We start from the raw sequence: 12,526 nt of genomic DNA on the forward strand, positions 1-12,526 counted from the left end.
AAGAGGAATAGATAGAGTGGACAGCCAGCGCCTCTTCCCCAGGGCACCACTGCTCAATACAAGAGGACATGGCTTTAAGATAAGGGGTGGGAAGTTCAAGGGGGATATTAGAGGAAGGTTTTTTACTCAGAGAGTGGTTGGTGCATGGAATGCACCGCCTGAGTCAGTGGTGGAGGCAGATACACTAGTGAAGTTTAAGATACTACTAGACAGGTATATGGAGGAATCTAAGGTGGGGGCTTATATGGGAGGCAGGGTTTGAGGGTCGGCACAACATTGTAGGCCGAAGGGCCTGTACTGTGCTGTACTATTCTATGTTCTATGTTCTACGTTCTGTGTAGGCTGCAAGTGCTCCCTCTGCTTGGTACACAATGTGGACTTTACGTACCCTGAAGTAAAACAGATGTGATCAGTTCCCTAACACACTGCAGGCCACTGAGGGTGTTTTTGCCGTCCCTTGCTGCTGTAGCCCATCCACTTCAGGGTTTCATGGGTTGTGCAGTCAGAGAAGATCTTCTGCACACCAGTGTTGTAGCGCGTGGCTATTTAAAACCTCTGTCACCTTCCTGTCAGCTTGAATCTGTCTGCTATTCTCTGAATTCCCTCATTAACAAGGCGTTTTCACCCACAGAAATGTTGCTCATCTGATTTTTTTTTTTGTTTCCCCACCATTTTCTATAAACTCCAGAAACTGTTGTGTGTGAATATCCCAGGAGATCAGCAGTTTCTGAGATACTCAAACTACCCTGTCTGGCACCTGTCTGGTCACAATCATTGAGATCACATTTCTTCTCCATTCTGAGGTTGGTCTGAACACTCTGAACCTCTTGACCATGCCTGCATACTTTTTTGCATTGAGTTGCTGCCATGTGATTGGCTGATTAGATATTTGTATAATGCACCGGTGCACCTAATAAAGCAGCCACTGATTGTATATGCGAGTAAAATAGATACTTACTTAATCAATGAGTCTTTAGCTGGGTGAAGCTATATTTCATTTTTGAGAGTAGATTTGTGTTGATTTGAGCTGACTATAATGGTCACTCAGGTAGAATACAAGTAATGTCTGAGAAGAAGGTATGTTATTGTGATAAGTGCAGCCTGCTGAAGTTTTGATTTGGATTTGATCAAAGACACCCACTGTTATCTTACTGCTTAGTCTCTTCATTGCTTTTTGTTAATATTAACTATTCTTCTTTTTTTAAGTTTATTGATGAACTAAAACCCGGCAGGTTTGGATCTTGTCTTTACACGCTGCCCAGTGTTGGACTCCCTACTATTTTGGCTTATAAGTACGAGTCCAGAGAGAAACCAATAGACTTCAAAGCTTTAAGCCCAGAGGTACTTCATTTTCATGATCATCTCAGCATATGTATTGTCTGGAATTAAACGTTAGTTTTTGACATTGCCCAGTAGATGATGCTTCGAGGGGTGATTGATTAGTTTGTGGCCTAAGGTAGGAGGAGATGAGTTATTAACTTCAAACTTTCTGCATTATCACTGAAAGAGTTGAACTGCACGTGCATGTAACGAGAGCATCTTGGACTTCCAGGTGGTCCACACCAGGGCAAGTTCGTGACCTAAGGTAGAAGGAGATGAGCTATACAACTCTCGTTACATGCACGTGCAGTTCAACTCTTTGAGTGAAAATGCAGAAAGGTTGAAGTTAATAACTCATTTCTACCTTAGGCCACAAACTTATCAATCACCCCTGCTGTGGACCACTTCTGGAGGTCCAAGACGCCGACTTCTACAAAGAAGGGATCCGTATGCTCCACGACCGCTGGACTAAGTGTGTAAATGTATGAAAAATAAATATGCTAGGTTTTCTAAAATTGACTCCTTTTACCTTGGGCCACGAACTTATCAATCACCCCTCGTATGTTAGTTAAACTAAATGTGAGGAATTAATTCTTTGTATGTAAGAGAGAGACTAATTTATTAAATTGGATATCTCCATATTTACGCACTATTTATCCTTGTAATTTATAATAATATGTCATTGTGCTGCACTGCTGTCACAAAACAATATATTTCATGTAATATGATAAGAGGCATAAGATGAATGGGTGGGCAGAGATCTTTTTCACAGGTTGGAATTGGTTTCTAGCAGGGTCATGATCTTAAGGTGATTGGAGGAAAGTAAAGGGGAGATATGTTTTTAACAAAGAGAATGATGAGTGCATGGCATGAGTTGCCAGGGGAGTTAGTAGAGGCAGATCTATTAGCAATAGAGCATAGAATATTATAGCACAGTACAGACCCTTCGGCCCACAATGTTGTGCCGACCTTTTAACCTACTCTAAGATTAATCCAACCCTTCCCTTCAACATAGCCCTCCATTTCTCAGTTTTTCATGTGCCTATTAGAAACTCAGACTGGCATCAATATTCAAAGGGTCAAAGGTTCATTTTATTGTCAATATCTGCCTGTACAACTCTGATATTCATCTTCTCCAGATAGCCATGAAATGCAGAAAAGCCATGAGTGTTGTTGAAAGAAAAGACATCAACCTCCTCCCCCAGATGAAAAGGATAAAAAAAAAACTCACAGACTCCAAAATACCCCCCACCCCTTCCTTGGCACAAAAGTCTAACATCGCCCATATGGAAAACAGCAGCTAGAACATCCAAAATCCCAAAGCCCTGCCTCACAGAAAAAAGGAACAATAACATCAAACCCTCAATCCCCCTCTCTCACATACAAAAAATTAAGAGATTGCCCACACAGAAAAACACCAACAAGGATATCAAACCAGAAATCCCCAACTCCTCACAAAAAGTAACATATTGCCCACCCACATATCATGTACATATTATGTAATTCCATAATGCAGTTTTAAACCAAGTTGCTGCATCCAATATAATTTGAATCTCCTTGTCCAAACCCAAAGCAAAGTTGAAGCGAGTGGTCTTGTATTCACATTTCCAATGTCACTGTATATTTGTTGCTTTCTGACAGGGAAAAATAACTTTTAGATATACCAGGTAACAAACTATTCATTTGGTCCCATTCACAATACTGGTGGAGCATAATTACAGTGAACACGAAGCTCCTAAAATATCTTACCTCCTCCTGTAGGAGAAATTCAATGTTCTAAAGTAAATGTTGCAGGCTAGAATTTCTGCTTTTGCACCCAAAAATTCATTTGGCTTTGAGAAATTGCTTCCATTCAAACATATCTGAATATTGTGAGAAAAAGAAATCTGGCAGGAATCAGGGCAATTGGAATGTGTTTTAGTGAGAATTCCTTTAAAGGAATATTCCTTGATATGTCTAAGAATGGTAACCTTGTGCAGTTTGAATTCAGTAACATCTTTCTGTATCTATTCATGTAGTAAGAAACTATGTCTTTACAAAAAAAGAGCAATTTAAACAAAACCTAGAATGCTAGAAACATTCAACAGGTCAGGCAGCACCTGTGGAGAGAGACGCAGGTAACATCTGAGGTCAGCAACCCTTCATAAGAGGTGAGAGGTGGAAACAGGTAAGTCTAGCGAACAGGGCTCTAGTGAAAGCCAGTCCCCTGTACAGTGGATACAATGGATTACAGAAACGTTGATGAACTCCAACCATACCATTGACTTTGGACGATGGAGACGGGAGGTCATGAGTGCCTTATGCTCCACTGGGAAAAGGGCCCACGAAAAAGAACTCTAAAATTGACTATTTCTTCGTATTTAAGTGTTTCCAAGTTTATCAACAAAGCAAGAGAGCACAGTAGTAAATCAAATCAATTAAAATAAACAGAGTAGTTTAACAATCTCCAAGAGACAAATTTCCTTTTGGAGATGATCTTCACACAATGGCCCCCAATTTTCCATTTGTGTTGTATCGGAACAACACCCAATCTCTGCTGCTCATCCTAATCCCTGTCCACGGGCGAATTCCCAGTGAAAATGTTTTTTTTTAAGGTGGTAATACACAAGAGGTGCCAGCTGGTGGCGTAGTGGCATCAGCGCCAGACTTCGGAGCGAAGGCTCCAGGGTTCGAATCCAGCCGGCTCCCTTGCACACTTTCCATCCGTGCTGGGTTGAGCATCGAGCTAGCAACTCAGCCTCGTAAAAACAAGAAAGCCTGTTAAAAAAATGCCGTCATGACGGCATCCCGATGACTCCACTCGGAGTTAAAGGCTTTCTTCTTCTTCTCTTCTTTACACAAGAGGTGATTCCACATTGTTAGCCTCCCAACAAGGGTAGAATCGGCTAGGAGGTTACAGTGACATGAGCTATACTTGCCTGGGGCACATGGGGTCAGATGACTATAGTGTTTCATTCCTAGTTCTTTGGCCTCTGGAAGAATTTGCCCCCAAATTAGTATATCATCCCAATGGAGTTACTCAACGTGGACTCATCTGTCCATGTCTCACAAGATTCATGGTTCATAGTTTGATTGCCAGACCAGATAACATTCGAGGGTAGACTCTACACTCAGTAGCCACTTTATGAGGTACCTCTTGTATCTATTGAACTGGCCACTGAGTGTGTGTTTGTGGTCTTCTGCTGCTGTAGTCTATCCACTTCAAGTTTGGGCCTGTGTGTTCAGAGATGCTCTTCTGCACACCACTGTTGTAACACGTGGCTGTTTGAGTTACTGTCACCGTTCTGTCAGTTTGAGCTAGTCTAGCCATTCTCCTCTGTTTTTTCTTATTAACAAGGCATTTTCACCCACAGCAAAACCTCCTAGTATTTATTTTTTGTTTCTCGCCCCATTCTCTGTAAACACTAGAGCTGGGGTTCCCAACCAGGGGAACACAGACCCCTTGCTGGAATTTATTGGTCAATGGCATAAAAAAGGTTGGGAGCCCCCTGTTCTAGAGACTGTTGTGCATGAAAATTGCAGGAGATCAGCAGTTCCTCAAACCACCCCTTCTGGCGCCAACAATCAATCCATGGTCGAAGTCACTTAGGTCGTATTTCTTCCCTATTCAGATTTTGCTCTGAACAATAACTGAACCTCTTGTCTATGTCTGCATGCTTTTATGGATTGATTTACTGTCACATGATTGGCTGATTAGATATTTGCATAAAGGAGCAGGTGTACAGGTGTACTTAATAAAGTGGCCACTGAGTGTAGACCAGGAATGGAAAGTTGCCTAGCCAAATTTACAATTCTCTATGTCCTAGGAGAAAAGTAACTGAACTTATTAATTTTCAGTATAATGAAGCTGCTGGTAAAGTCAGCATTTAAATGCATTCTCCTGTCCTCCTTTGAGAAGATGATTACGACCCAACCTCCAGAACTACTGAAATTGCAGATTTGGCGGATTGCAGTGTTTACTTAAGTTCTTAATGTAATGATATTATACTCCTGTTTAGGTAACAGAGATCCAGTTACAAAATGTTGCCAGATTTGAAGGTGCTGAGGATTACTGGCTGTGGATCAGGAGCGGAGCAGTAAGTATAGATGCCATGGATCCGGACACAGAGAGCGGATGCGCCCCTCAGCTCAGTACCTGAATGACAGCACAAACTACTATCACCGTTCTCTCAGTCATATTTCACCCCAGCAGGGTCTGATTCACAAACCAATCCCCAGCTCTGTCAGACTGTTGGAGAAAGTCAGGGGAACAACAGACACAGCAGGGAAAATAGAGAACTGAGCTGATGTTTAGTTAGCCTATCCAGACCTGATGAAAGGTCTCGGCACAAAATGTCCACAGGGCCATGGGATAGAGGAGCAGGATTAGGCCATTTGGCCCATCGAGTCTGTTCTGTCATTTCATCATGACTGATTCATTTCCCTCTCAGCCCCAATCTCCCACCTTCTCCCCGTATCCCTTCATGCAGTGATTAACCAAGGATCTATCAATCGCTGCCTTAAGTATACCCAATGATTTGGCTTCCATTGCTGCCTGTGGCAACAAATTTCAAAAAATTCACCCCCTCAGACTAAAGAGTATTAACTGTTTACTCACCATCATAGATGCTGCCTGACTTGCTGAGTTCCTGCAGCATTTTGTCTGTGTCACTCTGGATTACAGGCATCTGTGGAATCTCCTGTGCTAATATAATTACTTCTTCCTTTGCTCCTGTGATTGTGATCCAAAAATGGGATCGCACTTTAATGGTACAGCAGAGCTTCAGTATGGCGTGTTACTCACCCTCCGCTGTAAGTCCTTAAGCTTGTTACGCTCCAGGCCCAGAGTGTATTGAAGCAACAGAGTCCAGGTCCCAGAGCCGGGAACAGCCCACTCTTTGGACGATTTACATGCCAGGCCAGATTGGAAAGGCAGAGTGTCGGGACCAGGGGCAAGGGCCGGGCCAGTTCTGCTCGCTGCTCCGTGATGTTTACTCTGCTAAGGCTGTGGCCTACTCCGCTGCTCTTGGCTTCATGTCCGCGGACTCACTTCCATTCTGAACGCTATTTGCGTACTTTGGTTGCTTGCATGATGTTTGTCTTTCCCTGCATTTTGGGTGTTTGACAGCCTTCTTTTGTTTAAATTTGTTTTGTGGCTGCCTTTAAAGGAGGCGAGTCTCAAGGTTGTATACTGTGATACTAAAGGCACTTTGTACTTTGAACTTTACACTTTGTCGTAGAATTCGACACTCTGTTTACTCCCATAAATTTTCCTGCAGAAAACCAATGGATTTACTCACTGTCGGTTTTGTGGAAAAATTTTAAAGCCCCTGCATACACACGGGCAAATGAGTGGAGAGACATCCAACCTGGTGAGTAGATTCATAAGGTTGTACAGCAAAGTAGCAGACCCTTTGGCCTAACTCATCCATACTGACCAGGTGTCCATTTGCACTTGGCCCATCCTAAACCTTTCCTATCCATGTACTCGTCAAAATATCGTTTAAATGTACCTACTTCCAACGGTTCTTCTGACAGCTTGTTTCAAACATCCACTGACCTTCGTATGGGGAGAAAAGGTTGTCTCGCAGATCCTCTTTAAAGCTCCTCCCTCACCTTAAACCCATGACTCGGGGTAGGATAGTTTTAGACTGGGAAAAAGGCTGCGACCATTCACCTGTTTGCACCCTTCATAATTTTATAAACCTCCATGTGATCGCCCCTTGGCCTGCTACGTTCCAAGTAAAAGGGCCCCAAGTTTAAGTTAAATTGTCATTCAACCGTACACATGAATGCAGACAAACGAAACAGCAGTCCTCCTGGTGGAAAACACAGTGCCAGCAGTCTCACACAGCGCATTGCACATATAGCAGGACAAAACATACGTTCACCGAAAAAGTATAGCCCAAATCCCCGAGTGTCATGGCCCGTGGATTGATGGTGCATGGGAAGCCATCCAGGAGCAACGCTTCTGCAAGATCAAGCAAGCAGCCACTCCCCATCGTGCACTAGTGCAGCCGCAGAGGAGTGCAGTCCAGCCTGCCTTCCCCTGAGCGACCACCGGGGGCAGCACTGATCCCAGCCTATCCAGTCCGTTATAGCTCACGCCGGCTACTGCCAGGGGTGGTGATAGAGGCAGGTACGTTCGGGTAGCCACATGGATGAAAGAAAAGTGGAGGGCTATGTGGGAGTGTTAGATTGATCTTGGGGTGGTTTAAAAGGGTAGCACAACATTTTTGGCTGAAGGGCTGGTAATATGCTGTCCTATGTTCTTTGTTTAAACCTCTACTCCCAGCAACATCGATGTGGATCGTCTAGGCAATGTTTGATTTTGACGGTTTCCTTTTTTTTTCATTTGAGTATATTTCTCAAGACCATCAGTTCATTTATTTAGAGATGCAGCATGGTTATAGGCCCTTCGAGCCCATCCTGGTTACACCCATGTGACCAATTATCCTGCTAACCTGTACGTCTTTGCAGTGTGGGAGGAAGCTGGAGCACCCGGGGGAATCCACGTGGCCATGCGCAGAATGTACAAATACCTTACAGACAGCGGCCGTGTCACCGTAATAGTGATACGCCAACCACTATGCAACCTTACAGACAGCGGCCCTGTCACCATAATGGTGATACGCCAACCACTACGCAACCTTGCAGACAGCAGCCGATTGAATCCATGTCACCATAATAGTGATACACCAACCACTACTAACCTTACAGACAGCGGCCGTGTCACCGTAATAGTGACACGCCAACCACTACTAACCTTACAGACAGCGGCCGTGTCACCATAATAGTGATACACCAACCACTATGCAACCTTACAGACAGCGGCCGATTGAATCCGTGTCACCATAATAGTGATACACCAACCACTACTAACCTTACAGACAGCGGCCGTGTCACCATAATAGTGATACACCAACCACTATGCAACCTTACAGACAGCGGCCGTGTCACCGTAATAGTGACACGCCAACCACTATGCAACCTTGCTGCCCCAAGTACTTCATTGACTTTGATCGTTTCAGTTTAATATACAGTACTGTGCAAAGTCTTAGACACACACACACATGTATATATAAGACCTTTGTACAGGACTGTATTTGTCAACGTGCAGTAGAGGGCAGCTGTGTAAATCAGGCGGAGGCAAAGGATGTTGGGAATGACGAGGGTGGAGTTTCGCTGAAAGGGTGTGGGAGAGGTGGGAGAGGTGGCAGAGAAGGGGTGCCAAGGGCAGGGGGTGCTGTGGGTGCAGACATACCCAGCCCTGAGACACCAGGCGAGGTCATTTGATTCCAAACGATTGGTTTATTGATCATTACTGAATGTCGCTCGGGTGCCTCCCGCTCCCTCCCCTCTCCCTTTGCTTTTCCCCAACCATGATTCCTCTCTCCCTGTTCCCTTCCACAGTAGAGACCCACATCAGAATCGGGTTTATCATCACTCACATTTGTCAGGAAATTTGTATTTTGCGGCAGCAGAGCAGTACAGTGTGATACATTAAATTACAGCACAGTGCCACACATAAAATTACAGCACAGTGCCACACATAAAATTACAGTACTTTGCCATACAAAATTACAATACTGTGCCATACATAAAATTACAGCACATTGCCATACATAAAATCACAGTACTGTGCCATACATAAAATTACAGCACAGTGCCATACATAAAATTACAGTACTGTGCCACACATAAAATCACAGTACTTTGCCATACAAAATTACAGTACTGTGCCATACATAAAATTACAGCACATTGCCATACATAAAATCACAGTACTGTGCCATACATAAAATTACAGCACAGTGCCATACATAAAATTACAGCACAGTGCCATACATAAAATTACAGTACTGTGCCACACATAAAATCACAGTACTTTGCCATACAAAATTACAGTACTGTGCCATACATAAAATTACAGCACATTGCCATACATAAAATCACAGTACTGTGCCATACATAAAATTACAGCACAGTGCCATACATAAAATTACAGCACAGTGCCATACATAAAATCACAGTACTGTGCCACACATAAAATTACAGCACATTGCCATACATAAAATTACAGCACAGTGCCATACATAAAATCACAGTACTGTGCCATACATAAAATTACAGCACAGTGCCATACATAAAATTACAGCACAGTGCCATACATAAAATCACAGTACTGTGCCACACATAAAATTACAGCACAGTGCAAACATCTTGGGCACCCCAGCGCCCAAGACTTTTACACGGTACTGTATCCTGAACTCCACAGATAAGTACTTGAGGAGTAAACACTCCACAGAGTAATGGTACAGCAATTTGCAAAGTAATGGAACAACACTTTTCAGAGTAATGGTACAAAACATCAGAGTAGTGATACAACACTTCGCAGAGTAATGGTACAACACCTTACAGATTTTTTTAATATACAAAATATCTTTATTACAAATTCGGTGCTATATATACAAAACAGTGACTAACACAATTACTTCACTACAAATAGACAATGCACATTAAACTAAAACGTTTCCATCTCTGTCAATGATGGCAATTCCCCCCACAGAGCCCAAAGGTTCCGGAATGCCTCTATGGTCATCATGGACAGCGTGTGTTCCTTCTCAATATTTCCTCGGGCACGAACATAGTCCCTAAACATTGCCAGGCAGTCTACCTGGGCAGATCCTCCTGCCGCCCGTTTCCAAGACCCGCAGATGGCTGATTTTGCCAGCCCCAGGAGCAAGTTGACGAGGACATCCTCATCCCTCTTACTGGATATAAATAGGGTGGGGCTAAAATGCAACCAGAAGGCGAGAAGCAGCCCACGCAGATACGCAAAAAGGGTCTGCAGCCTCGCACACTCCATGTACATGTGGTACACGGTCTCCTCCAGCCCGCAGAAGTGACATGCGGCTGGGAGATCCGTGTACAAACTAAAGAGTTTATTACAAGGCACTGCTCTATGCAGCAGCCTCCACCCCAGGTGCATGGGAGGAACTCCCCCATAGAGGGACTTCCATGGGGGCCTCCCTTACCTCCAGGTGGAAAGACCGACCGCCAAGGTGTGTCTGGATGGTGGACAAGGGCTGGGAAGTGGAGGGTGTGCAGCAGCCCATACAGATACCTCCTACTTGCATCCCTGAATGGGATTGTTGGTGTCGAGGAGAGACGGCTCAAGTTGTGTGGACTCTGCTCTCGGATAAGATTGCGAGGCCCGGGCCTGACAAGCAGCTCGGCCTGAGTCGGTCCACACACCTGAGCCACACCGACATCCATTGGGGTAGGGCAAGGGTCGGCCAGGACTCCGCCCTCTGCCAGAGGAGGGGATTCCCGGCCTGAGGCAACCATGTTCCAGACTCTCAGTAGGTCCTGATAGAATCTGGCAGACTCCGCAAAGCAGCACGGCTGACGCCCGCCGGTGGTAGCCACATCTCATCATGAAGACAGCAGCCCCTCCAGAGAAAGAACATCGCCAACACATGCCACCTGGGGGGTGCTTGGCATTCAGGAATCTCTGCAGAGTCCTGAGGCGGAAAGCCACCAGTCGCATACATACACACTCCAGTGACTGTCCGCCCTATCCCACTGGGAGCCTAAAGACTGCTGCAGAGATCCAGTGTTTCCTGTTACCCCAGAAGAAGTCCACTAACTTCTGCATTCTCACTACAAAGGTGGCAGGAGGGGCCAAGGTGACCATCCGGTACCACAACATGGAGGCCACCTGCTGGTTTATGACCACCACCCTGTCTCGATAGGAAAGCACCCTGAGAAGGCTTGACCAGCGCCCCAGCCGGGCCATGACTTTCGTCTACAGGTCCTGCCAGTTCGCCAGCCAGGTCTCCCCAGAAGGACTTGGGTAGACTCCCAGATAGAGGAGACAGCTGGTGCTCCATTCAAAAGCTCTCATCTCTTCTGTTAGGGAGTCCGCCTGCAACTGACCCACTAAGAGTCTGGAATATTTTGCCCAGTTGATCCTAGTGGAGGACGCTGCCGAGAAAAGTACTTCGCAGAGTAATGGTACAACACTTCAGAGTAATGGTACAACACTACGCTGAGTAACGGTACAACACTTCACAGAGTAATGGTACAACACTTCACAGAGTAATGGTACAACACTACGCAGAGTAATGGTACAACACTACGCACAGTAACAGTACAACACTTGGCAGAGTAACGGTACAACACTTCGCAGAGTAACAGTACAACACTTCACAGAGTAATGGTACAACACTACGCACAGTAACAGTACAACACTTCGCTGAGTAACGGTACAACACTACGCAGAGTAACGGTACAACACTACGCACAGTAACAGTACAACACTTCGCAGAGTAACGATACACTTCGCAGAGTAACGGTACAACACTTCACAGAGTAATGGTACAACACTTCACAGAGTAATGGTACAACCACAGAGTAATGGTACAACACTACACTGAGTAACGGTACAGCACTTCACAGAGTAATGGTACAACACTTCACAGAGTAACGGTACAACACTACGCAGAGTAACAGTACAACACTTCACAGAGTAATGGTACAACCACAGAGTAATGGTACAACACTACACTGAGTAACGGTACAGCACTTCACAGAGTAACGGTACAACACTACGCAGAGTAACAGTACAACACTTCACAGAGTAATGGTACAACCACAGAGTAATGGTACAACACTACGCTGAGTAACGGTACAGCACTTCACAGAGTAATGGTACAACACTTCACAGAGTAATGGTACAACACTACGCTGAGTAACAGTACAACACTTCGCAGAGTAATGGTACAACACTTCACAGAGTAATGGTACAACACTTCACAGAGTAATGGTACAACACTACGCTGAGTAACAGTACAACACTTCGCAGAGTAATGGTACAACACTTCACAGAGTAATGGTACAACACTACGCCGATGTACGCCGAGTAACGGTACAGCACTTCACAGAGTAACGGTACAGCACTTCACAGAGTAATGGTACAACACTTCACAGAGTAACGGTACAACACTACGCAGAGTAACGGTACAACACTACGCAGAGTAACGGTACAACACTTCGCAGAGTAACGGTACACTTCGCAGAGTAATGGTACACTTCGCAGAGTAACGGTACAACACTTCACAGAGTAATGGTACAACACTTCACAGAGTAATGGTACAACACTTCACAGAGTAATGGTACAACACTACGCTGAGTACACTTCACAGAGTAATGGTACAACACT

General features: G+C 44.8%; 1 protein-coding gene across 1 annotated transcript in view; it reads left to right on the forward strand.

Moving 5' to 3' along the window:
• LOC134345147 (glutamate-rich protein 6-like) overlaps positions 1 to 12,526 on the forward strand; it is a 70,894-nt gene that overhangs the window by 27,281 nt on the left and 31,087 nt on the right. The window contains exons 6-8 of the mRNA XM_063045352.1: positions 1,207 to 1,341; positions 5,319 to 5,396; positions 6,579 to 6,671. Of these exons, the coding sequence (XP_062901422.1) occupies positions 1,207 to 1,341; positions 5,319 to 5,396; positions 6,579 to 6,671 (306 nt within the window). The remainder of the gene's footprint in view (positions 1 to 1,206; positions 1,342 to 5,318; positions 5,397 to 6,578; positions 6,672 to 12,526) is intronic.

This window comes from Mobula hypostoma, chromosome 4, assembly GCF_963921235.1.
Source record: "Mobula hypostoma chromosome 4, sMobHyp1.1, whole genome shotgun sequence".
In the NCBI taxonomy this organism is placed as follows: domain Eukaryota; kingdom Metazoa; phylum Chordata; class Chondrichthyes; order Myliobatiformes; family Myliobatidae; genus Mobula; species Mobula hypostoma.